Source organism: Cinclus cinclus, chromosome 1, assembly GCF_963662255.1.
Source record: "Cinclus cinclus chromosome 1, bCinCin1.1, whole genome shotgun sequence".
In the NCBI taxonomy this organism is placed as follows: Eukaryota; Metazoa; Chordata; class Aves; order Passeriformes; family Cinclidae; genus Cinclus; species Cinclus cinclus.
The window spans coordinates 4,221,673-4,249,486 of NC_085046.1; the positions used below are offsets into that span (position 1 = coordinate 4,221,673).

Below are 27,814 nucleotides of genomic sequence, written 5' to 3' on the forward strand. Positions count from 1 at the left end.
AAAAGGGAAAACCAGGTACCAAAGGAAGAACAAATCAGGCATGACAAAAGCATTTCCAAAGCCATCTCCCCTACACCAACTTCTGTCCTACAAAACCTAGGGGGGAAAAAAAAACAAACTAAAAGTAACCAAACAAGCTGATTAAACTGAGCTACAAACATGAACCAAGTCCCCACTAATTCCAGCTCCCAAACTCGCCTCCCGCCACGCTGCGGGCCAGACGTGTTCCAGCCAGTCCAATTCAGTGAGGCAACAATTCAACATCCTCCAACGCCCTTCATCTCCTGGGGCTGCTGGTCTGAACCCTCAGCTCCGGATGTGCGAGGAGAGCAGGATCCTGACCATCCACATCTCCTCCATCACAGAGCTCTGAGCAACCCTGAGCAAGCAGCTATGGCTGCTCCACTTACGGATAAAAAGAAAAATCACAAAGGAGGAAGCGCTTTTCCAAACCTCAGTGCTCTAATAAGAAGGAAAGTTTGATGCCTGCTACAATAAAATTAAATACAACTGGCAGCCAACTGTTCTAAAGCTGGTATCAGAGCATGGCATAGCTCCATTGGTGATTTATAAATGAAGATGCAGACTGGACAGGCTGTGGGTGTGAATTTCATTGCAAGATACCAACCTTATGCAGAAAAGAATTCCATCAATAAAAACTATAATTTTCCTTATTTTCAACTAATCTGGTTAACTGTGCTTGTGCTGCATTAACAGCCCAGGTCTCAAAAACCACAGCAAGGATCTTGCCCCACCACACAAAACAAATGTTTTAAGAGGGGCCTGAAAAGCTTTGCTACCCTGAAAGCAACTCGAGCTGGCTCCACACAGTCCCCACCCATCACCGTGCACAAGACACTGCCCTTGCAGCCACCCAAAGCTCTGCTGGGTTTTCTGCTTTGCCTGCAGCTGCAGGGAGCCAGCCCCGAGTTCCTCTGGTCAGGTCTGTAAACATCTTGGACTTCTTTCAGCATGAGCTGAACACAAACCCAGTGATTCAACTTGGACAGCTGCTACCGCCAGGACACGCTTTGAATCAAGACGTGCGCACGTGTTTTCGTCTGCATGAGGCTGGGAAGTCCAGAGGGATTTGGGAAGGGATTTTTCCTCTCTGCACCCAGACTTTTGTTTGTAGCACAACTGCCACTAAAAAATGCATGACGACAGTAAGTGACAATTTGTTTTCTTCCTTGCTAGGCATCCAGCAGTTGCAGAGTTGACTGCAAGCTCATTCTAAACCATAGCACTGGAGGTGGAATTACAAGTGGATTTGCTGCCATGCTTCCAGCAGCTTCCCAGTTGTCCTCAACTTTTTTTCCCTTTTTCTCTTACTATTTTGACAACTGAATTCTTTCTTCATAACTTTCATGCTCACATAATATTTGCTCCATACACAAACATGTGATTAAATCCACTTCAGCTATTGTATCAATGTCAGCAAATAATTTCTGACCTGGCTCAAGGGACTATATTTTTTGCTCACCAAAACAACTCTGAATGTGCAACAGGGCCAAAACGTTTGGGTTTAGGAGCATAAACAGCAGTAATTCATAATTAAACACTTTATATAAGAATGACATTCCTCCCCAAAGAGCCTGGGTGTCTACAGCTCAGAATTGGCAGTCTGTCTTTCAAATATCTGAAATAAAATATGAACATAAGAAACATTGCATTTCATTAACACTGTCAATAGAAAACAATTGACTTATCCAAGTCCTAGAGCTGCACAGCCTGAAATAAGTTCTGCTACTCTCAGAGCAAAATAACAGAAGTGCCTTGAGGTGGGACTCAAGTCCTAGTTTTGGGCTCAGTTGTTATATTTGTGAATAATTTGGCCCATTACTCTTCTCTGCTCCTCTGTGATATAGGGACACCTGTAACTTCCTTTCATATTTTCAGAAAGAGGTCAAACTTCATAACTTGGTAAAATTGTGACCTTTTTGATGTGTTGAGCACTTGTTAACTTCACTTCTAACATTTAAACCCTGCTCTGCCAGCATGGCAAGCACCATGCCCACCTCTGTGGTCTGCTGGAGTTTGCCATACCTGTTTGTTGGAGTGGACACTGGTTTTATTCCTGTTGTTGTCCAGCAGACCCCCACACTTGCCCAATGCTGCCAAATCCTTCATAATAGAGTTCAGAGCTTCTTCTTCATCTGCAAGAAAAGACGAGACAACTGAAGCGTGGAAGACAACCCTGCCCTTGGATGTGCAGAATGAAAACATAGCAATGCAAATACCAACTTTCAACACAAATGGATCAAAAGACAATATCAAGCCTTCCTATTAAGAGCGATATTCCAAGACCACATCACAGTCTCTCCCAGCCCAGTCTGTCTTGAAAACCCAGGTTCCTTCATCACAGAAGAGACATATGAGATTGTCATTGTCCCCACCTGAAAGCATCTGCAAGAAAGATGGAAAAGGACTCTTGATAAGGGCATGCAGTGATAGGACACAATAAAATGCCATTAAATTTAAAGAGGGCAGGTTTAGATTAGATGTTAGGAAGACATTTTCCTCTGTGAGGGTGGTGAGACCTTGGCACAGCTGCCCAGAGTTGTGGCTGCCCCATCCCTGGACATGTACAACACCAGGTTGGATAGGGCTTGCAGTAACCTGGGCTAGGGGAAGGTGTCCTTGCCTTTCCTCCCTCTTCATTAGAGGTGCTTAAGAGCCACAACTGACTTTCAAAACCAGAGGCAGTGAGAAACCAGGGGAGAGGGAAAGGAATCCATGAGACAAAAGAGAAACTCAGCAATGTTGGATAGAAGACACTGAGAGCCCTTTATGGGATTTCTGACTTCTGCAGTAACAGAACATTGAGGGACCCATCATATCTGAAACCAATCTCCTCCTTTTCAACACTTGGGCATCTGTGCTTGTGGCCTCTTAAAGCAGCTCTGAAGTATTAAATGCAAAATACCAACCCCAAGAACTAAGAACCCAGTCAAGACCAAGTGCAGGACACACACATCAGGAGTGTGTGAGAACCCATGGCACACTCCATCCTCGTGACACAGTCAAACATTAGGCACATGCAGCTATTTCTGTAAAAAAATACAAATACAACTACAAATTTTATCTAAAAGTCAGTGTCTCCAGGGACAGAACCACCCCCACGCCAGGCCAGCCTGCAGATTCATTTCCAAGTCCACAAATATGTGAAAAATGTCAAAAACCATATGAAATCAGACAGGACTGGACACAAATACTGAGTATGTTTCCCCACGGAGGTGTATGTTCTGGATCCTTGTGCTCAGATATAACACCACCTCTTTCTGCTCATCCTGCTAGGTTCTGTGAGCATTGAAGCTGTGAAAAAAAATCCAGATAGGTGAGAAAAAAAACTTCTCATGCATGTTCTGCTCCCAGAGTATGAGAAAGAAATAAGACGAAAAATTGAGGGAAAACATTTAAAATCCAGTCTCCCATTCCAGAGCTCAGAAATGAGCTCCAGTGCCTACATCAAACTCTTAGGAAAAAAGCCTACAGTTTCCTGTATGCAACATGTGTGTACATATTTAATATATAAACATATATCTGTACATCAATATTAAAAATATAACTGATAAAATAATAAAATTCATACCTAAGTACATTAAAATGTAATTCCTTTTGCCTTCCACATTTCCCTATTTACTAAAAGCACTGATTTTTTTTTTCCCAGAGGGGTGGTAAGGAGCACAGCCTGAAATGCTACAGGAAAGAATGCAAAAAAAAAAAAAGATCATTTTTAGTTGAATTTCAGGGAAAAAGAAGCCCAAACCAATAAAAAAGAAACACATCAGGAACATACCCAAGGTATGGGTTTAGGGTGTTTTTCTATGTTGTTGGTTTGGTTTTTTAAGGACCTCTGGGACAAGCGCAGTTTTCCACACATATGTTGTAGTAGGAAAATACCCAACACAAAAAACAAAAAGGAAAAAAAAGCCTCTTTTTTTTGTGTAAGGGGAAGGGAACAGGGGGAGGGATGAGCTAAAACAAACCCACAAAAGCAAAACCCCCTTACACCGCCCGCCAGGAATTTTCCACCAAAACTTTAATCTCTACAGTGCCCCTTTTTTTTTTTGTTTCCAGCAAGTGACAACACAAGTTTCCTGAGCTGCCTGACACCAAACACAGTCTGTAATGTCATGGGCCAAGAGGGCCAGCAGGCAGAGACAGAGCCTGGTTTGGTACAAAAACCACCCAATTCTCCACCCCTCTCCCACCTCCAAACCTCCCTGGCAGCATCTTCCAGGAGAGGAATCTCTAGTCAACCCACCAGTGCCTTGGTTTACATTGTCCTCCTCCTATACCTACACATCAGTTTTGCCAAAACTTTTTGTAACAGACTTCCAAGTCCACCAAACACAGGTTTAAAAATTACTGGTGCTGCAAACCCAGTAATAAGTCACATTTCTTAGGAAGACAGGCTAAAAATGTCTGCCAGAAGGGGCTCTTTGCATCTCTCCAAACACAGCAAAGCAGGGAGAATCCACTCATTTTCAGTAATTGCTTAAATTCAGCTGGTTTCCAGAAACACCCAAGCATCAGCTTAATCAGGCCTGGAATAAGTGGTGTAAAACAGGGCTCCAGCTGTCCTGAATGAGGTACTGAAGGGAAAAAAAAAAAAAGGAAAGAGAAGCTCTTTCTTGTATTTGACTACCAAATCACTATTTTCCTTATTTCAGCTACTAAAAAAAAAAAAAAAGAAAAAAAAGCATTCTGGAAAACATCTGAGGATTTTTAATTACAAAATCTGAGTGTTGACCTTCAAAAAACTAAAATCTACATCCATGGCATCACTGCTACAAAATAACTTTTTCCTATGCAAGCATAAAAGCAAGGGACTTCATATAGAGAACCCTCCTGATGCTGGCAGGTGAAAGATGACTTAAGCACAAGTAGAAATACAGTATTCCCTTAAACTAACATATTTCTATGTGCCTAAGTATTTCTCAGCTGCTTTTACCAGTGTGTTTTTACTCCAAGAGAACTGTGATTTCAGGGAGGCGATGACCAAAGCCTCAACTGCCCAAAACAAAACCCCCCACACCAGGCTCTGAAGCAACTTCTGAGCAGCAGCACAATTTGCATCATCGATTGCAAAACCAACACTTCCCAGTCCTCCCCAGGACAGCTTTGCACAGGCACTGATGCTTCCCAGACTGAACCTCTTGCCCATCCTAATTACAGCTCTTGGGGTCTCCAAGCTAACTCCCAAGAAGGGTGGAGGACTTTGTTCCATGGAAATACGCAGCCAGCTCAGCCAGTGCAGTAAAAATTCAAACAAGCACTGAAGCTAACTGGATAATTAAATCCAAATGCCACTCCCAAGCCTTTCCAGCAAAAGGGGTGTCACAGGCTGCTCCTTTTCTGTTTGGCTTGGTTTGAGTCAGGAGAGGGTGAAGGATGAATGGCTCTCCCAGGGACCAAATGCCAGTTGTCAGGAATCCCATGCCCAAGGGATAGGAAAAATCCTCTTCTCCTGATCCAGCCCTGGCAGGACCCACATGTTCTTCAGCCTTTTGAGAAGGCAACATTGAGTCTGCACAGCAAACACCTCCCCAGGCTCTGCCATGGCTCTAGAACAAAACAGCTGTGAGTTGCACAACACCAATGAAGTATCCTTGGAGCTCGGATGGACCTGGGAGACTCCTGGAAATCTTTGTGCAACATGAGCAGGTTCCTGAACAACCTCCTGGCCCAGCTCCACTCGGGCATCGTTTTGCACAAATTCACTTAAGGTACTGTGGGCTGACAGGATGAATTGTACAACAAATCCCACTTGATCTCCAACACTACATGTAAACAGGATTATTTCTACCATGGAAGATCAGGACAGAGAAAAGCTGATTATAGAGACAGCAAAAATGGAACTTAAAAATAAATTGTGTTTAGTACTATTACTCTGTCCCCAATCTCTCTTCTTCCAGCCTCAGCTCTCAGCTATTTCCCTTAGTAGGAAACTCATTTATTTCTTCTCTACTTTCCATCAACACACTTAATTCTGTGCTTTTTAGATCAGCTTCCTGTGAAAAGCTTGTTTGATCACACTGCCAGCCCTTCCAACCAAGGATCATTTCCAACCAAAAATAATAGATGTTTCAAAAGATAGTAATTTCCCAGAGGTTTTGGGGTGGGGGGAAATATCCCTAGCCACACAGAAGAGAGGAACACACAAGCAGAAAGCCAAGAGCACTCACTCCCAAGAAGCAATGACCAGGGGAGCTGCAGTAGACAGGGTTTGTATTTTTACTAAAATACACTCATCCATTTTGGCAGGATTCTATATCAAAACCAGAATGCTTCCTTCTCTTACCAGGTTTTCAGTTCTGCAAGACGTTAAGACTTGCAAGTCCCAGGCACTACCAGTATGATTCCAGGGTATTTGGCTACTTGGCAAAACCAGCCAGGGAGCAAAACCAAAGAGTCAGCAGATGACATCTCCCTGCCCTTCAGAGACACAGTTCCAGTGCTGCTACGTGGCCTTGGCTCCAGATGAAGAGGGAGAGAGGAACCTGGACTTTCAGTCTTAGTACAGCAAGGTCACTGGTCACAATGACAGAAAAAAAATTTAAGTGGGAGAAATAGAAAACCTGAAGGTCAACACGGACCACCCAAAACAATTCAAGACTAAAGAGAAAGCAAATTAAGAAGGGACAAAGGAATAACTTAGCTGTGTGATGGTCTAGACATTGCTGTTATTGTTGGCTTCACTAATAGGTCATTGCTGAGAGGCAGCTCATGATAGTTCCATGAAGCTGCTTCCATCAACACTGAAAAAAAAAGCCAAAAAAAAAAAAAGGCAGCAGCTGGATGAAGCCCACAGGAAATCCTGCAGAAGTAAAGCAAAGTCCTGTAAAACATGGTGAGTTCTGATTTGTGATTCTCTCACACATACACACACACCAGGCAGAACCAGGGCAGGGAAGAGTGGGAGTGGGGGGAAAGTCCTGGGCGTTGCAGGAGGGAAGAATATTGTACTGTGAGTCATTCCTGAGCAAGGCTGGAGCATGCAGCTCCAGGGCCCTGCAGGCACTTGGGTCCAGAGAAAAACCACTGGTGTGACAGATCCCACTGTGCTTTTCACAGCCCTAATGCTGATGGAGCATTTGCCTGTGTAAACTCCAGCAGCACCCTCCACTGCCAGCATCCACCTCACCAGAAGGTGATGCAGCCACTGGGGATGTCCCCAGGCAGAAGGAAGAGCTTTGTGAAAGTTGAGAGGGGAATGAAGAAAGGATGGGGAGCCACACAGAGACACTGTCACTTTCAGTAAAAGCCCTTCCAATGGGCGAGACTTGAAATATATAGTGACAAAAACGCTGAAATGTCATAAAACACAGTGAAAATAAATATGGAGCCACATGATGATGACTCTGACAATGCTTAATTTGGTCTGAAGATACATCAGCTTCACATTTTCATTGTTTGAAAAGATGCAATTTCTGGATCGACTGGTATACAACACTTATCACTTAGCAAAGGGAACCTGAACTGAAAGACAAGACTCACTGTCCTGGCATCACTCAGTTCCTGCAAAGGGCAGCCCCTGTCCTGATGGAATTTCAGATGCACTGTCAGAAGGAAAGGGAGATGGGCTGGGTTTTTCGTCTCATTTGATGGACAAATCTGAGAGACAAAAGCCTTGCTCAAGACCACACGAGTCCACAGCCAGAGCTAAGCACATTAAAGGAGCTTAAATTCAGAGAGGACTTAACTTGACCTGGCCTTCCTGGCTGTATACAAAGTGCACAGCAATTCATTTAGCAGCTTCCACATCCCAACTTTGACCTGGAATCACACAAAACAGCCTCTTCAGAAAGCCTTAGCTGGAAGAGCTCATGCACTTACTCCAGTAACCACTCTTTGCAACAAATATCTCAATTCCAGTTTGAGATTACAGCTTGCTTTGTATTCTATTCATTCAATCTTGATACTCCTGTCTCTTGAAGACCCATCTGTTAATACACCCCCCATCTCCTCTAGGTACTCAAGACTGAATTTGGGTCCTTTTAACCCTTCTCCATTTAAGTAAATGGAAATACACAGCTTGTGCCACTAGAGCGATACTTCATTTCTGCAGCTCTTTCCAGTGTTTTTGCTTTTTTTATGTTTTTTTTTTTCCTTTTTATAATCAAAAGGAAAGATCAAAGAAGCACATAATGTTCATTGGCCAAAGCACCTTTTCATGTCTGTTTGCTGGGGGAGCACGGGGTTACAGCAAACTTGGCCCATGTGCTCCAGTGGAAGCCCACATCTATCAGACCAGCAGCCACCTGGGTTGCCCACTGCCCTCCCAGAAGGTCAGTGTCAGACCAGGCTAGGTCACTCCTGGTCCAGGGAACAGGACAACACCCACCCATGTGAGAGCACATGTCAAACAATTTGCTTGTGAAGATAAACGCTGCCTTTTCTCCAAAAGCCAGAAGGGGAAAAAGCTTGGAGACAAAGAAAAATCCTGACCTGGGGTTTCTTCGGTACCTGCAAACACCATGAACAGGCAGGTACAGCCACCAGCATTCAGGCTGTGCACAAACACCAAGTGGCCAAGCTACAAAGCCAGTACAGAGTTGACCTTAAGGGTCTTTTCCAAACTAAATGATTCTGATTCTTAACAGAAGGGATGCATCAGTAAGTAAATACCATCCCTGACTGTCCCAGTGAACACCAGAAAGGAGCCCAGTGAGCCAGAGGCTCAGGAGCCTGACAAAAGCCCCTAGGCGAGCAAAGAAGGGACCCAGACACTCTGACAGACAGCTACAAATACTGTTGTGCAATTCATCCCCCTTGGAAGGGCTGTCTGTGAACGATCTGTGGCAAGCAGAGTGCTGCCCGCACCCACCTAGTGAGATCCAGACAAACCTCCCCTCAAATTCAACCCACATGCACAAAGCATTTTGCCACTGTCTGGAGCCGTGTCCAGAGTCTGATAAAGAGAAAAATTATCCAATTACCCTCCTCCAGAGCAGAGTGCAGTGCAGCAGACACACCAGTGGAGCACGTTCCCTTTGCAAGTCAGCAAAGGCTCACCAGCAGCTGGATCCTGCTGCCCTTCTCCCTCCTGCAACCCCACCCAAGGGATGCCAAGGTCACCTCTGTGCAGGACTCAAGGGCAGGGCACAGCCCAGCAGGTCGTGCACAGCAATTATACAGGAGGAAATGAGGAAAGACATCCTAATATGCTGGACTTCTTGGCAGGAGTTTGCTCACTGATGTCTTGAGCTCAGGACACACAAACTCACATAGAAAACAAGTGCTGTGATGTGCTGGGGGTTCTTGTAATCACATCTCTTCTTTTTAGAGAATTATGATGCTAAAGGGTGCACCAAGTAGAAGAGATTATTCATCTTCAACCTGACAAACCAATGGTCAGCTCTTGCTCTCCATTAATGACATTAGTTTGGATTTTTAATTTCACTTCTATAGCACAATCAGTAACTGCTTTGTGGAAAGGAACAAAACCAAACCCATCAGAGGCTTTTGACAGCTACAGATGTTCATCACACCAAGGTCCCAAGAGAACATCGGTGGGTTCAAGGCACAGTTACACTATCCCACACACCCCTTTTCCTGGGGGTAGAGCTGAATTCCAGCCTCCTATTGCTCCTCTACCCCATGCTAGCCCTCAGATGATACAACCATTAGAATAATTGCATAACCAAACTGGAGACTGTGTTTAAGCCATAAACAACCCTTCCTTTTACATCCCCCTGCAAAAAGGGTAGAGAAATCAGAGCTCAGAAATGGGCTTAGAGAGGAAGGCAAGCATGCTTTTAAAAAGCTAAACCAGTTGTTTCAAAAATCATAAATGTGTATCACACATATAACTAAATCAAATCATCAATGACAGGACTCAACCAGTCTCCAAAATAATCATGCACACAAATGAGTAAACACCTCCAATGTAATCTAGACATGCTAAGACTCCAATCAATTAATTAGAGCATTGAGAAAAAGAGCAAAAGAGACTAACCTAGCACATAAATTGACATAATATGACAGAACCCACTTGAGAGCCAGGGTGAGATGATGAACTTCAACTGCCCCCTGAATTTCCCCAGGAAAAACCAAAAGCAAAGGCAAAGCTGCTGGTACTCAGTTCAGCAGAGGTGAGAGCGATGCCCTTAAAACCCTGAGTGACCAATACCCTGCAAACACCAAAACCAAAGCATTTAGGATGGCAAGTTTTATCACACATAGCTTCAGTGGTTAGGCCACAAATCAAATAAATTTTTTCCCGGCGAGTTATGATGCACCATGGCACGAGGCTGATGTCCCCTCACCCCAGAGGCTGACCAGGGACTTCTGCAATGGAAAAGGACTTGGGATCCAAAAGGTGTTTGGTTTAGCTCAGCAGGCAGGGAAAGCAAAGTTACATGTGTGGTTCACCACAAGCCTCCACTCCCAAAATAGCCCATCCCTGACAGCACAAGTAAAATTCCACAGGACAGGAGCCACTGGCACAGCTTGGCCAGGCTCTGCACACACTGCTCTCCTCCACGGCCACATCCCAGACACAACTGTCACCACAAGTCCCCTGTACATCCCTGCACGCTTGGAGGGGGGCAAAGCCCAGCTAAGAAGCCAATTTCCCCCCAGGTACAGCCCATGACACATCCTGACAGCTGCCCTCCCTCCTTCTCTCAGCTCCCCACCTCCAGCAGCTCAGGGGCACAACCTATGGAGGTGCTGCCACCTGACAGCCTTCACCCCCTTCTTGGATAATGGGGCAAATGTCTGGGTTGAAATTGGGTGGCATTTGGTGGGAGGAAGATTGGCTGAAGAAGGCAGAGTTTGGGGAAACAGCTGCTGCCCCTCACATCCAGGCAGTGCCTGGGATATTGGAAGAGAAGACAGGATCTTTGAGCCCAACCATCAACCTGCAATTGCCCATGACAAACCCCTTGTTTCTCGTTTGCTTTTGCAAATTGAAGTTAGTCTAAGAGAGCTGCAAGCAGGGGCTAGACACTTAAAAAGCAAAACTAACCACATTTAAGAAAATTTCTGCATGCCTGTAGCTCTGCTACTCCTCACCACTTCAAAGGTACCAGGATTCTCATCCCACAAGAAACTTTCACAACTTTTTTGCTAACCCTGCTCTTTGCTCCACAAGCACTGATTTTCCTCTAATGGATTAACATAATTGAATTAAACCTGGGCCAATTATTCCAGCAGTTTCCCTGCTAAGCTTAAAATTTGCACCTTCTGAAGAAGGGCTTATGTGCCTAAAAGGCAGCCTGGCTTTTTCCACTTCTATCATTTGGTCTAATAAAAGATATTACCTCTCCCCACAACCTGTACCTCTCTCTTGAGCACACTTGAAAGGAGAAAAATGTTTACCCAGCAAAGAAATGTAACTGGCAAGTTATTTCCCCTGACTGGCTCCAGTACCTTTGAAGGTTATTTGAGGGATCATAAATAACTTGTTCTCCCTCCCAGCCCAGCAACTTCCAGCCCTCAAAGCCTCAGCCCAGAGCCCATGAACTCCTAACCTGCTGCTGCAGCAACAGCTGCAACATCCTGGACATGATGCAGGTCCAATCCCACATTCCCCAGGTGCCCAGGGCACCCTAAATTTGAGCCCTGGGTACAATGGGTACAGTGCTAGGAAAGGGAGAAGGAGATCATGGCACCTTTTAAAAACAACAAACCTGAGCTAGAAAGCATGATGTGTGTGATAATATAATGTGCTGCAAGTCAATATGAATTAATTTTTCCTTAACAGCTCTCAGCATACAAAGAGAAAGTAAAGAGCAAAAGCACTGCCTGCTGAGGAATGAGGAAAACAGCATGGGAGGGCTGAGACATCCATGGGATGGCTGAGACATCCATGGGATTGGGTCTGTGCTGCCCTCACAAGTTCTCTCTGTTTCAGCAGCCCCCCCAAAAGCCCAAGGAACTGGGCTGAATGGCCATGCCATGGCTGGTCAAACAAGCCTTCAGCAAGCTGCTGTGCCTTCTGCCAGCTCAGCCTGCAATCACACACACTCTGTCAAGTCAATTCTATATCCTGAACAATATCCTCCCATCTCCCACACCTCAGATGACCTTCCTGCTGAAGCAAAAAGTCACACTCACTTCAGCAAAGCAATGAAGGCCTAAACCTTTGAGTTGCATGGATGTACACTGAGCAGAATGGATCACCTTCCTGGAGTTTTAACCACCAGAAACACACATGCATGCACACAGCATTTCATAACCACAACTGAGAATAACTAAGCCATTTTAAAAAGTTAAGCAACGAACAAATTGGTGTTTTTTGTACCAAGTTCTGCAGTTTTAGTATTACTTTTACTGTCGTGTCACGTTTAAACACAGCAAATTTTAATACTCATTGGCCACGTGGTTTTTTCCACTGTCGTGCACCAGAGATATGGACACCTTTAAAAGTGTCAAAGGTCAATCCTCTTGGATTGGACTTGAGTGTAGCCCCTGACAAGCTCTTGCACTGTCCAAGGTGGATGCTCTCAATCAATGTCTATTTTATTGCTTTTGCTCTGCCTAGTCTCTGTTCCAGGTCAGCCTTTTCAGAAATCAGTTTATCAAATGACAAAGAATCTTGGACTCTTGAGGAGAGGCTGCAGATGGAAATGGACTGTAAGATGAATAAAAAGACTCAATGCCAAGGACTTAGGCTGGTCCCAAGCTGGCACATGCAGAGACACAGCACCAGCCCTGGGATACCCCCTCTGCACAGGGCTGGTCCAAGCACTGCATGACACAGAGACGCCAGAAGTCCCCACTTCCCATCTTGTGGTCACCATGCAAGGTCATGCAACTTCCTTAGAACATGTCTAGGAGTGAACAGTGCTGTGCTGAACTCAGACACTGAGCAGGCTATAAATAGGATACCAGAAAAATAAAATATTAAAAAAAAACCCCAACAAAGTAGACCTGGAACAGACTGTCAGAGATCACCTCACCCAACACATCTCCTCTGTGGTCTTTTCCAGAAGGAAATCAATGATGTGACAGCAAATTCCCTGCACTTCTCTTGAATACGCTCCCTCATCCCAATGCATGGAGTCAACAAACACATATAAAAGGAAGAGGGAGAGAAGTGAAACTAATAAACCCTCAAAATTTAGCCCAAATTCCTGTGCATGAGCAAAGCTACTGCAGTGGTTCTTTAACTAACAAGCACCACTTGGGGACACTGATGGGGGGACACAACACTTGACCCATCTCACCCTGGCAGCCGAGCCACAGACCAGACTGGGATCACAACATGATCCCATCTGGATAAATCCTGGCAGATCCCACCCCACACAGGTGTGGATGCTGTCAGTGATGAGCCACAGCAGTGACATCTTGGTGAGGGCACATGCTCAGCACCTTTCACCCACACACAAGTGCAAGAAGAACTCCAAACCTCCACAAGACTCCAACTCAGCTCCCATTCCCAAAAAACAGCCACAGTTCCTCTCTTCCCTACAGAATCCCCACAGTTACTGCTGCCCCAGTGCACCCATATTACATTTGCAGCTGGCAGGCTGCACTGAGCAGGTTCTAGCAACCACTCTCTGTACAAGAAATCACCAAACTGAATCTCCTGAGAACTGGGCTGGAGCCAGCAACTCCTCCCCTGCTGGTGCTCAGGGCAAGTCTGAGCTTTCCTTGTTAAAATAACCCACATTGCTTCACAAAGCAGTGGCTTTTGCTTTCAAAGTGAAAATGTTTCTAAAAAATTTCAGGGTTGTCACCAGCAATTTTAAACTGAAATTTGTCATTCTTTATATTGAAGAAGCAGATCTGAACTTTCTCTTCCCTTTTTTTTTTTTTAAACCTAGCTTTAAATTAGTTCTGCTCCCACATAACCACTCTTCTAGGTAACAGAGAAAGAACAAGAACAACACGTAAATCCAGGATAGGGTAAATACCACTCTTCTCCTTTCTCCATATGGGAGAAAAAACACTTAAGGTGTGGCAGTGGCTTCACACTTTTCATTTTTTCAATTCAAACCACTACCAAACTCTGAATCACATTTCTACAAGGCTTTTTATGAGGGTGGTTAGTGACAGAAACAACAGGGGATAGCTTCAAACTGACAGAGAGAAGATTTACATTAGATATTAGGAAGAAATAATTCTTTGTGAGGGTGGTGAGGTCCTGGCACAGGGTGCCCAGAGAAGCTGTGGCTGCCCCTGGATCCCTGGAAGTGTCCCAAGCCAGGCTGGGAAGGGCTTGGAACAATCTGGGCTAGTGGAAGGTGTCCCTGCCCATGGCAGGGGTTGGAGTGAGATGATATTTTAGGTCCCTTCCAGCCCAAACCATTCTGTGGTCATGTGATTCTACACATCTGCAAGAATAAACCTTAAATTCACTGGTACTTCCACACATCTCTCTCTCCTTTTTTTTTTGCTTTCCCTTTCCCTTCTTTAAAGCATTACTTCAGTCATCCCTGAAAAGTTTTGGGTTAACTTGTGTAAATGCTGCAAATGTGCAAATGAAGTGCTCAGCTTCAACCAGGACTCCTCCAAGATCTTTTCTCCTTTCTTGGGTCACCAGCTCAGGAAGCCATTTAAGCACTTCCAAGTGGTACCAATTCCTGACAATTTTCTTTAGGAGAAAGTTCTTACCTATAGAGATAAGATCAAAAATCAATACCTCCATAATTTTAAATAATTCCCACTCAATGAAGCTTCCCTCAGCACCACAGAGCATCTGATACACAACTAATCAAGCAGAAGAGGGAGAAGGTAGAAATAATCCAGGTCACCAATTAGAAAAGCAGTATATTCAAGCATTGTTTGTAACAGAAAACTCCTTAGGAGAAGACCCACAGGGAATGAAGACACTGCAGAGAAACACAAAACACACCTGGGAAAAGACTCCACCTAGAACATGAACCACCAGATGACACTCAGAATAAGGAGAAAATTAGTCCAATTTTGGCATGACCAAAATGCTGACCATAAATTAGAAAGCAATAGCATAGTCAGAGCATCTTAGCAATGTCCCCCAGTCTGCTGTCATGCTTGGTAGTCCCAACCAAAAATTAACAGGCTGCAGAAAATTAATTGTTCCAGGGGAATCCAGTTCTTACCCATCTTTCCATCTACATCAGGCCTCCATTCCACCGGTCCCAGACTCTCGTGCCTTATCCTCCTCTCTCAAGCATCCACCCTGTAAAAAACATACACAGAGGTTACAGGTTAATTTTGATGTAACAGCAGGGTCATGGACCACTTTTCACAAAGCCTCTCCCAGTCATCCCCTGGGAAGGAGGAAGGAGGAGAACCTTTAGTTAGGAATAGAGACCAGGAGTCTGCATACACCAAAAGTAACACACCACAAACCTGGGACCTTCATGGCTTTAAAATCTTGGAGTAAATAGCCTGTTCTTCCTTAAGAGCAGAACATTTTAATTACACAATATTTTTCATGTGTTTTTACATGGTTAACATAACCCTAAAGCAATACCATCTATAACACTTCAGATTCCACAGCATCCCTGTGGGATAACACTCACTTGGGGAACAGACCGACAGCAGGACATGGAAACAGTCCTAAACCAAAGCAGAAACTTCAATTGAGGCCTTCCAAAACAGCAGTCAAGGTTCCCCAAGGCTGGACCAGCTTTCCTCTGATTGCATGGGAAAAAAGCTGAGTGCAGGCAGCTCTCAGCAGCAGCAAGTGCCCCTTGCATCCCTCATGGGAGGTGGGTCCCTCAGAGCCCTCCCGGAGTTTCTGCTCTTGATCTCCCCCAACACCAGCACATAAGTGGGCTCAGTGACTTCCCATCCTGCATTCAGCCAAATTCCTGGACCCAGTAAGGTTTTTTGGCCACCAAGAAACTAAAGCAAGCCCCACTGGAGCAGGTCCTGCTGACTAATGAAAAGCCTCAATTTAGACTGAACAAAGGCAAAATCCACCTAAAGGTGGGCACCTTTTAAAGGGCACTGTGACAGAAGACAACATCAAATCCCTCTTTAGCTGCTTGATAAGCCCTCAGATTTCTTGATCATAAACCTATGTGGGGAGAAACAGCTCAAGAACTTGATAAAACTTGCACAGGGAGTAAGGCATTCCCATCCTGCAGTCACTGCAGGCTGCCCTGAAGTCAGTGAGAGCTCCAGGACACTGACACACATCTCGGAGCATTAAATACAAGGCACTGGTCAGAAATGGTAGGAAAAAGCACTTGGAAAACCTCCTGGCTTGGTTAAACCAATTCAGACACAGCAACAAATCTGAAGAGAACCAGGAACGAACCCAAGCATGGATTAAAACAATTTTCTGCAGCTCTGGTGAGGGATATTTATCCAAACTATTCTGAGAGAGGCGAGCAGGAAGGGAAGGCGATAAGAGAGCAGGAGAAGCAGAGATGTCTGTGTGTCCCCAAGATTGTTGTTCCTTCTGCTGCTGCAGCTTCCTCCCAGGACAGCAGCTCTGAGAGCCCAGGGCCACCAGCAACTCTGCTCTGCCCATTTTCAAGACAAGAAGGAGGCAAGGAAGTAAGCAAACAGCTTGAATGGTTAGAAGTCTGACTTTGAGAGGAACTGGTCAGTCTGTGCAATGCTGAATCAAGAGAGCAGAAAACCAGCAAGAAAGCCGGGTAAAAATTCCATCTGATTATAACAAGAGCAGGAAACAGCCCAAACCTTCACTTTTGCTTTCAGAACTGCTGTGACACTTCCAGGAATTAATCTGTGTGCTTAGTTTGCACCAAGGGCCACAGGCAGACTGTAAATTCCTGGGACAGCCTAGCTTAACTCTCCCATCAGAGTAATAGATTTTTCTAATGTCTTTCTGGACACCTTCCAGACCTTTCCAAACCATATCTAGTCACAAAAACAAGCGCCTACAGGAACTGTGCAAACCAGCCCTGGAAAAAGCAGGTGACCTTTCCATCAGCAGAGCCCTCCCCTGTGCTGTTCTCCATCACCTCTGCCACAGCAAACCCCTGAGACCCCACTGCCCAGCCCCCAAAAGCAAACCAGCCCCTCCACACAGGGCAGGAAATCTCCACTGATGCACAAGAGAAAAGGGTTTTCTGTTTTAGCAGAAAAGCCTTCAATCCTTATTAGAGCCAGCCTTCAAACTGGACTGCAAACGCTGGCGATTTCCGTGGCTTCCCAAAAACACATACCAGCAGCTTCCTGTTACAGAAGGACAAATTCCTGTTTCTAGTACAAATTCTATCCTATTATTATGTCCTTTAAAAAACAGGGAGGGAAAAAAAAAGGAAAATCCTTTTCCTATAGATGTTGTTCCAAGCAATTTCTTTTCCCACTAAGCCCCCTGATCAGTGCTGGCAGCTTGGGACACAAAACCAGTGAGCATCTCAAACTGGGCTCCCAGTGGCCACTGCACCACTCCCACAGTTCTCAGAACTCTGTAAACCTACTTGAAATCTCCCTGGTAAGCACCTGTCAAGCAGTGAGAGAGCTCAGCAAGGTGTTGGTTCCCAGGGATGCTCAGGATTCCAGGTTTGTATTGTGCATGCAAGAGCCTCTGTCTGCTCAGGGAACTGCTGGAAGTTACTTCACCTGCAGGAAAGCCCAATATAGATGCTCTGATCTAGGGGCAAAGCAGTTTTGATTTACCCTAGCTGAACTCTGCACAACAGTGGCTCAATTTTATTATGGTTCCATGAGTGCAGGGTATGAATATCTGTGTGAGAGACGTATGCAAGGTTACTAATCCACTTTGAAAATTAATCCCAGTTTTTCCTTTTTCTTCCCATACTCCTGGCTAGGAAGGGATTTAAGCAAGACTGAACTCAAGGGAGACAACAGCTCAGCTATGACATATCTGTGCAACCATTGCTCTTACCTCTGTGGATCCAAGTTACAGAAAGCAAAGCAGGGGAGGACAGGATGGAGAAGTGTGATTTTCTCCTGGGTGTAAGGGAAGACAAAATGAATTGACCAAGAGATTTACTGTGAGGAATTACATAGGATGAAGTTCAGGAAAGCAGGAAGAGTGCAGTCCAGCACTGAGAGCTGGAGTCACCTGCAGTCTGCGATTGATATATGGGATTTACAGTATCACCTACTCTAAAAAGGGTTGTTCTTACCCCACAGAGGCTCAGCATCCACCATAAAACACAGACTTCAAGTCAGCATCTCTTGCTACTACTGCAGCACAAGCAAGTAGCATCTCCCTCTGCAGTTTATCATACCCAGGCTTCCAGGGAAAGCAGCACCTACTTATTCCTGCCTGAGCACCACTTAGCACTTTGGTTTGAAGGTGTAGGGACACATCACTGTAAAAAAAAAAAAAAAATAATAAGCCACAGTTGCCCCTGAAATAGGGCTCGGCTGGAAAGCTACTCAAACTAGCATTGCTAAAATTGGGACTTTCCTTGTTTTTTCAAGCAGCAGGGAACATGTTGGGCTCAGAGAGTTTAACAAGCAAGAGTCAAGCGGAAAAAATCTCTCCTTTTTAAGAGCTGACCACATTAACTTTCAGCAAGTTTCCGGGAGTCCTGCCAGAGCACTGGAGTTTTGTATACGACGGAACTGTTAAAAATATTATTGTAAATGTTATTTTCAAAAAGCTTCAGAGGCCAGCGCTGGGGTAGTGTTAAAAACAACAGCAAAGCAAATGAGATTGTTTTAATGGTGAGAACACAAATGTATGTGTGCTGATAGCTCAGGCAGCCTGCAGGCTTGGCACTGAGGGATTCAAAGGCAAAGGGAGAGTGGTTGGAATATTATAGGTTTTCTCTGATCATCCCAACCTCATCCTTATAGTTTTCTCTAGAAACTACAGAACATTCAACCTGCTATATTTAGAACTGCCCTGTAACTTGGATCCATATTCTGGGATACAGAAAAGAAGAGCTAAATTTTGGTGCCACTTCAGACACATAAGACCCTGCCCTCATGGCATTTCCCACCCAGGTTACCCAAAGGATATACCATGCAAGGGAAGTAAAAATATAGCCATTTAAGACTGTGTATCTTTGTAGATGTAGCACTTAGGGACATGGTTTAGTCACAGACTTAGCAGCTCTGTTTGGATTCTTTGATGTTAAGAGTTCTTTTCCAGTCTAAATGATTCCCCAATTCCATGTTTATGAGCACGCAGCTGGGATGGACTTTCTGCAGACAAGTGTCACCAGGCCAGGTTTGCAGGTGTATCTCCCCAGAGAGCTCAAGGGACAAAGTTCATGAGCCAAGATGAGGAAAATAAAACCTGCCCTGATCAGGCTGCTAAGCTAGAAGTGACATGCACAGATCAGAACAGCTCATGGAAGGAGCCAGCCCCTGCCCTGGCAACTACAGCCCATGAAACCCAACAAGCAATTCTGTACCAGTACCCATCAGCTGAGGCTCTTCTCAAATTTTGGCCATGACATCCCAAAACTGCTTAAGATCCTTTCTCACAACACCTGATAGTGAGAGAAGAGACGTGTTTAAAAGCCATTGTGCTCAGTGGAGGATTCCTTCAGTCAGTGACCCAGCCAGGGCATCTGCACTCCACAGCAGCTTGTGCAGAAAAATCCCCTGAGCCACCCTGCTCCTTCTAGCACCATGTGTACTGAGAATAAGAGGTTTAGAACCTGCTGAGTCCTGCTGTTGGCATCTATAACAGCCCTTCAAAGAAGCCACTGAGAGCTTGAAACAAATCCTCTTCCCAGAAATTATTTTATAAATGAAATGTTCCAGACAGGATGCTCCAGTAAGTTAGAGTGGTTTGAATATGAAAGGATCTTAAAGATCTTCTACTTCCAAACCCCTGCCACGGGCAGGGACACCTTCCACTATCCCAGGGTGCTCCAAGCCCTGTCCAACCTGGCCTTGGACACTTCCAGGGATCCAGGGGTAGCCACAGCTTCTCTGGGCACCCTGTGCCAGGGTCTCACCATCCTCACAGGGAAGAATTTCATCCTAATAGCCAATCTAAATCTCTCCTCCTTCAGTTTAAGACCATTCCCACTTTTCCTATTATTCCATGCCCATACAATAAGTCCATCTTCAGCTCTCTTGGAGCCCCTTTAGGTACTGCTATTTTTTCTCAGTCCCTCTTGCTTTGCAGTAATATTCCCCTTACTAAAGTCAATACAATAATCAGTAATGTATACTGGCACATTAAATAGCTTGATTTTCCATACAGATCTCAAACAATAAAACAAAGAAGCAAAATCAAAAGAATTAGAAAGGGCTCAATCAGCAAAGGTCAGATGACACAGCCCCCCATCAGGTCAAAATTAATCTATTTTACATATAACACACAGGACAAGCAAAGCAAGTGCCCAGAGAACACTTATGTTCCCCACCTGTTTGGGTTTTTATTTCTATCAGGGTCTGCACAGCACAGAATTGTGTCTCTACTGAACTCTCATTTTCTACAGAGGAACCGCCTCCCCCAGCAACTGGTGGAGATGAACATGGGTGCAGAAACCCTGATTGCACCCCAAAGCCCACCTCAGTCCCACGATGCCCAAGTCCATGTTTTCAAATCAGGCACTGAAGTGACTAAGTCTAAAGGAGCCTCATCTCCTGCAAGCCTGAACATTCACCTCCCCAGATGAACCTGAGCCAGGATTATTTACACACACAGCCCTGCCTGTGAGCATGAAGATCTGCAGCTAGGGGAGAGCACTGTCCTGCATAATCTTCCCTTTCACAGGGAAAAATCTTGTCCTCAGACAGTTCTCTGTGCACTTATGAATCAGAGGGAAATCCTCAGATGCCAATGAACATTCCCCTCTAAGTGAACACAGCAACGGGAAGATATTTCTACATATCATATAAAAACCAATGCAGAAGAATGTTGTCATTTCTTCCTCCTGCAGGTTTTCATCGCCTTATTTTTGTCTTTCTCCTCAAATGACCAAAGATTTTGTGGGAGGGAAATTAAAGCAAAACTGTGTATTTGGAAAAGTAAAGCTTCAGGTCTCTTTCTTCCCTTTTCCTGGGGAAAAATGGAAGGAGAAGGAGCAGAAACCAAAAAGAATGAATAGATAGTAAAACCCTCATGTGAACAAGCCATCAGAAAAGCATTCGTTTTAAAAAAAAATTTCCTCAGAAAAGCAAGTGGGAGAAAATCATTTGGTATCAGAAACAGTCTCCATGAATGAAGCTTAAATGAAAGCCAACGTTGTGCCATGGAGAACCGGGAATCTGCACCAGGGACTGGGATGCCCAGTTCTCCATGAGGATAATGGCAGACAAACCAACCCTGTCTCTCATAGCTTCAACATCTAAGATAGCATCTAACATAACCAACCCTATTGCTGATCCAACAGGGATTTTAACACTAAGTAATCAAGCTCTGGACTGGGAAAGAGGGAGATCCATCCCATGGCTTTGGCATGACATCATGGCAGCATCAGGCCAACCTCCACACTCACCTCACCTCATCTCTCACACACTTTCTCTCTCTTGCAACACCCCCAAGAGCCCAGAGGATAACACACCTATAGCTCCCAGGAGCCATCCCACACCAGCCTTTGTAATCCAGCATTTACCCTGAGCCTGCCATGATCAATAGTCCCTCACAGCCATCCCCCTGCACAGCTTCCTCTTTAACAAGCCACAGCCTCATCCTCACAGCCTGGCTGGATTTTATTGATCCCACTGAGACTTTCTGATCGACTGCAAAGCCGAGGGCTCGGGACTAATTGACCACTCTCTGCTCTCAGCAGCTGCCTGGATGATTTGCTCTCTCTGTGGGCAAGAAGCACAACCTCCAGAGCACACAGGGAGACCCGGACCCCAACAGCCACCATCAATTTTGACAGGTCCTTCCCTTACTCGTACCACTTGTGCCATCCAACTCTGGATTGAGATTTTTCCAGTGGGAGATGTTGGAACCCTTGAAAGCAGGGAGTCTCGAACTTTGTGTGCTGCTTTTGACCTGAGGCCTTGAAGGTTTCCAAAATTGAATGATAAAACTAGAATCACTGTTGTGTAATTTGAATAGAAGTGTGTAATACCACATGGTGAAGGGTTTGGAATTTGGGGTTTTAGAATACAGTAATAGGTATAAGGCAAGATGGAGGTTATAGGACAAAGGTTTTCCTTCTTCACGGGTCTAGGTGATATTTCTATAATTGAATAGAAAAAGCCACACTGCAAGTCACAGGTATTTGGTCATTGGGTCAAAAGAAAGAATAATTTAGGTGTTATTTCTTAATTTGACAATTAGGTCTTAAAAGACCTTGCAACAAGAAAGACAGATTGCCATTTTTAGCTTATTAGCTAGAAGAGCCATAGCACTCACTGTAATATGGATAAGAAATAATAAACATCCGATTCAAAACATGAAATTATGTCTCATGCTTTTAATCCTGACTCTGACAGAAGAGAAAAAGCTAAAACCCAATAGGACAAAGCAGAACTCAGTGAGTGCTTAGTGGCAAGCAAAGATGAAGAGCCAGCTGTGGTTTTGGGCAGAAGGACCAGGTTTCTGCACAGCCCCAGGACCGTGCTGGCTCATGCCTGCCATCAGTGGGGTGGTGCTGGGGTTATGAAACAAGCACGTGGGGAAGCTTGCACAGAGGTTTTGTTCTCCTCATCCTCTGGACTTGCAGTATCACATGAACTCAAGTGCACTTGGCTTCTCAGTAAAAAATGAGCCATCAACAGTGCAGGAACCAGACTGAGCACACAGCCACACGCTCACAGAGCTGCACAAGCACTGCCCCAAGCTCAGAGCTCTCAGGGCCTCCCCAGCTCTGCCCTGCCTCTGCTGCCCAGACTACCCCACCCAACCTTCACAAAGCAGTGGTTCTGCAGAGCCTGGGCACAGCTGCTGCTTGCTGCAGTGCACACAAGGCAGCTTCCTCTCCAGGAGAGTTGCCCAAGCTGTGCCATCACCCAAGAGTGACCTGCTCCCCCATGAGCACCTTCCTGATGCTGCACTCACTCTGCTCCCCAAGCCTGGTGGAGGCAAGGAAAGATGATGACACTGAGGAAAAGGCACATCTTGCCTCTAAATCCAGCTCAGGGCATTGCAGAACTCAAGACTGACAGCATGACAGCTCACCAAGGCCAAGAGCAATCTGCAGAGGAGGCAGTGGGATGAGTAATTTCCTCTCCTACGATGTCCAGCCTGGTGTGGAGCAATGGAAAGTCACCGTGGGCATTTTGTCCAGCTCAGAGGAAGTCTGACCTGGAGACTTTCAGAAAAGAGAAGCCCATCACCCTTGAGAGCCCATGAACCAGCCCTGCACCATCAGGGCAGCTGTACGACACCTCTGAATGGGCAGACCAGCTGCTCTGAAATCAGGTCACTTATTAGGCACAGTGGGGAAGCAGACAACTACTTTTAGAAGAAAGCTCTGGAGAAATACAGTTCAGCTCAATATTGATTCCCACAGCTCCTTTACAGACAGAATTAATTTCCAGGATGGAAAGAAACATATGCCTGCATATCAAAACAAAACACAGAAGCTTTTCCAGTCCTCCGGCTGCATTTCAATGGAAACCAGAAGGCTGTCATGATAGAAAGATCTCAGTTTTCTAATTAATCCTCCCTGCTGAGAGTTTAATGCTGCTAATTGATGAGGAGAGGTGGTGTCCAGACAGCGCTTGCAATTCCTTTTTGCATCTTTAGGCCAAGTTCTCTCTAAATTAAATAAGGCAGATTTGCTCCCTGCATGCACTGTGCCCTGCTCCAGCTCTCTCCTCCCTAGAGCACGTCTGGTGGAGGGAAGAGAGGCAAAGCCCCTGTCAGAGCTCTTTACAAGTGCTGGAAGTTTTCCCGGAAAACATCATCTGTGATACTGTCACTTCCACAGGACAAGCCAAGAGAAAGACCAGTGGTGCCAGGGACACTGTCTGTACCATGAAACACCCGCCATGGACTTGGGGAGAACTTCTCCCCATGCCACAGAGCAATTGCTCAGCCAAGAGATGTCCCATAACACATCCAAAACCCACACAAAATGTACTGTGGTGTCAGGAAACGGATCATTAGACCCTGCAGAACAGCCCCTGGGACCCAACCAAGTGCCACCACCAGCAAAAAGATGCCACCTGTACAGAGGAAGGTTGGCTGCTCACCTGCACCACAGAACAGCTCTCACATTTAACTCTAAATACTGATCTCACACTGGTGTTGACCAGGAGACACCTCTGGAGCCAGCAAAGTGATCCTAAGTGCAAAAATCAGCAGTCTCAGCCGGGAGGCAGCTCAGCACATGCCTGGATAGGAAATTCCTGCTCCCAGTTCCTTACCAGAGCACATGCTCTAGTTCTTCTCTGATCTAGTTAAGGACTGAATTTGTCCCTTTATTCTCAACACTCAACCCAAGAGCTCTGAGCTGCACCTGGGGAACACAGAATAAAACCCAATCCATGTATGTGCACCATGCTGTGGTTATTAAGCACTAATAAACCAAGCAGTGCTGATTGTCCCCAAGCTGTGGCCTGACACTCCAGCACTGCTCTGTTTGCCATGGCAATAGCATTTCCACCTGCACCTCTGACATCTCCTCTGGGAGCCTCTGCACACCACTGTGATAGATCATGGCCAGCTGTGCAGAGGTCCAGCTGGCTGACCTCTCCTTTCTAAAAGGCTTCTATTTTTTCCTCCCCCTATTATTATTAGTTTTCAAGCCACCTACTCCATCATAAATATAAAGTAAAATTAGCTTATTCCTAGAATGCTATAAAAAGACAAGCTCATGCCTGCACAAACTGACAGCAAGTTAAGGGGAAGGCTCAAAACATGCCAAGAAAGTCAAGTTGAGAACTTTTGGCCCTTTTGCTACAAAATCCTTTTGCTGCAAGCAGCTTGTGCACGTGCAGGTTGAGTCCCTCACCTGCACAGGCTGCCTGCTGCTCCTCCACAGTGCCCTGAGCCAACCACTCCTGTCTGCCCAGCAGCCTATTAATAAATATACACCAGGGAGAAAAGCTGCTCTCCAGCAGGGAGGTGGACCAGATGATCTAATAGGACCTTCTCCATCTCTTAGCTTTTCTGCTTAGTCACAGGATAAATATCTCCCACGTTGTAGAGAAACACACTGGCTTTGCTCACTGCTTGGGAGAGCTGCCCTCTGAGACATTCTGTGTTCCAGATGTTCACAGAATCACAGAGCAGCTATGGTGGGAAGGGAGCTCTGGAGAACTCCCAGTCCAACCCCACTGCTGAAGGAAGCTCACCTGGAGCAGGTTGCATGTCCAGGCAGGTTTTTAATACTTCCAGAGATGCTAACAGGGCTTACCCGAGGAAAGTTAAGCAACAGAGGACTTGCATTAGCCTGGTTTTCAGCTTCAGTGAACTCTGAGGCACCCGAGCAAGTCCCCTAATTCCTGTCTCACAACCACAAGTAGAACAGGAACATCATTTTTGTACCATCAGAGTATTTGTGCTTCTCCAAGTTCTCCTACTGCTCCAGGATGGAAAGGCACTTCTTTCACTCTTGCCAAAGGCAGGTTAGCAAAAGCACAGACAGCAAACAACCAGGCCAAGCCTCCTGTGATAGACTGTCAGGAAAAAAAAAAAAAAAAAAAAAAAAAACAAGCTCAAAAAACCCCAACCACCCCAGAAAAGGAAATACAAAGATAAAGGGTTTGGGGAGAAGAGGCTCAAATGAAGCTTAGCTGTTTAGGTTTACATGGCAATTTCCATTGGCATTGATTTGTGCCACAACAGCAGAAAGGCTCTCTTGGTTATAAAATGCCTAAAGAGTGCAAGGCTTCCACAAGAGACCAGCCTCACACAACTCAGAGAGCACCTGAGAGTCTCAAGGCTACAGATGGGCAAATCTCACCATGCAAGGAAAAAAGTATTTCACCATATAAATCATAAAAGCGACTGTCCACCAATAAAAAAATAAAAACAACCAAAAAAAAAAAAAAAGCCACACAGCCTAAATATCTCTTGCAGTAAGATGGACACCAAAGGATAAGGCAGCACCTCTGGAAAGGAAGCTGGGAATAGAAAGTTTTACTTCATTTTCTGCTGAACAATGGGATAACCCTGAACACTGCAAATTCTCACAGCATTCTGTGTTTTTCATAAGAACCTTGTTTCCTGGAGTCACATGATGACATCAGAATCCACACTTCCCCTTTTTTTTGTTAAAAAGAAGCATTTGCGATGTCAAAAGTTGAAGTGTTAAGCTGCGGCTGAAATGCTCAAACAATAGAAATATCTACCTTAAAAATCAATAGAGATCCATTTTTTTTTTTTTTTTTTTTTTTGGAAGAAAGAATGTGATCCAGGATTCCTTTTCACCAATATTATACACTGAAAACCTTAGACAGGGAATCGGTTAATTTTGGGGAAAGGCGAGTTCCATCAATAACTCCATCTGTAAGTTAGAGATGGAAAATACAGCTTGATAGCAACACCTGCCTAGAAACTAAGCAGCCCCTTTGGGGTACCCTGATACTGACTTTCCTAGTCAAAAAGAACATTATGCACTGGGGGACAGTATCAAGTCACAGCAGTTTAAAAAAACATCTGCAAAGATATTCTGCCGTGTTTTATTTCCCATTCTTTTATCCAGCTTTGAGCAGGGTAAAGCCATGGAATTCAGCTATGACACCTCATCTGCTGGCATTCCCTGCTCAGCAAAAATCACCAGATGCACAGCTACTAGTGGATCTTGCCCAGCAGAAATTACCTGATTGTAAAAATTAGCCTATAAAGAAGGACCTGACCTTCTGAAAAAGCCTGTGTGATCTCACAGAGCTCATCCCATGGTCTTGCTGATCCTGGGGCAGTGTCACCATGGCACTACAGGCACATGGGCTACATCTGCCCACCACTTCAGAAAAATAAACTTTGGCCACATGTTCAAATACTCACAAGCACCACAAAGAGCAGAAGACCTCAGGTCATGTTTATTTCCTATTTTTGCATGGAACAAAACAATTAACATCTAGAAGAGTTAGATCTGTGGCAGGCTCAGATATGCATTGACGATATTCTATCCATGGAAAAAGAGGGTAAAGACCACACCTCTGGTTAAATCAGTGGTCTTTACCCATTCTGTCCAAACTAACTAGCAAAGATGCAGAGAAATTCCGAGGTGGAGGAGAACATGAAGGGCCTGAGCAGTTGTGGTGCTCACAGCAGCCCCAGCCAAGCCCTGGGGATGGCACCCATCAGCCTCACTGGAGCTCAGCCACACCATTCCTCGAGCTCCAAGGGTTTGCTTTTCATCAGCTTTTCACAGAGACAGCAGCCCTCATCTCCTCCTGCTCACCAGGCACACAGGGGGGCAGAGCAAGGAAACCTCACTAGCAAAGCCTCTGTGTTTCTGCATTATGTCAGCTCAGAGATGGCAGGGAAAGGAGCACAAACCTGTTCAGGCACATTGCTCCCGCTCAGCCCTGGCCAAGAGCCGGGCCATTGAGCTGCTGTGTTCCTGCTGTTCCCAGCACAGCCCTGGGGCAGCTCCAGCCCCATCCTTCTGCCTGCCCTGGTTGCAGAACTAAGCCCAGCACAGCCCGTGCCCAGCATCAGAGGCTGGCTGCACAGCGTGGAACACACCAAACCCTCGCTCCTCCCAGCCCTGCAAAGGATGGCCACACCAAATCCAAATCTCCCTATCCAAACAATTACCTTCTGTCTTACCCAGGATTTCCCCTCCCTTCTCTCTGTCTGCTCTCAGGTACCTGGATTCGGGAAGGATACCACAGAGGCTGCTGCAACCTGGCTGCAGAGGTGTCAGAACACCTGGGGACCTCCTGCTCTCTGAAGCTGTCATAGAACTCTGATTCTCTTCTGGTTCATGCTTATATTGCTGTACTTGGTTGTCAAGGTTGCCTGTGCTGCTGCCTTTAGACCTCACAGGAAAAAAAAGTGACTCCAGGGTCTACAAATAAATACTTTAAAATAATAATCAGATGAACTAAACACTAAAACAGCTCTTGCTAACACTGTGCTCTGCTGCATCAAAGTTCC

The 27,814-nt window shown here is 45.4% G+C and overlaps 1 protein-coding gene across 1 annotated transcript in view; it reads right to left on the bottom strand.

Moving 5' to 3' along the window:
* The window catches only part of LOC134051500 (mitogen-activated protein kinase kinase kinase 3-like), a 71,447-nt gene that overhangs the window by 37,117 nt on the left and 6,516 nt on the right, over nucleotides 1-27,814 (bottom strand). Inside the window, exon 4 of the mRNA XM_062505277.1 lies at nucleotides 2,047-2,156. Coding sequence (XP_062361261.1) covers nucleotides 2,047-2,156 — 110 coding nt within the window. The remainder of the gene's footprint in view (nucleotides 1-2,046; nucleotides 2,157-27,814) is intronic.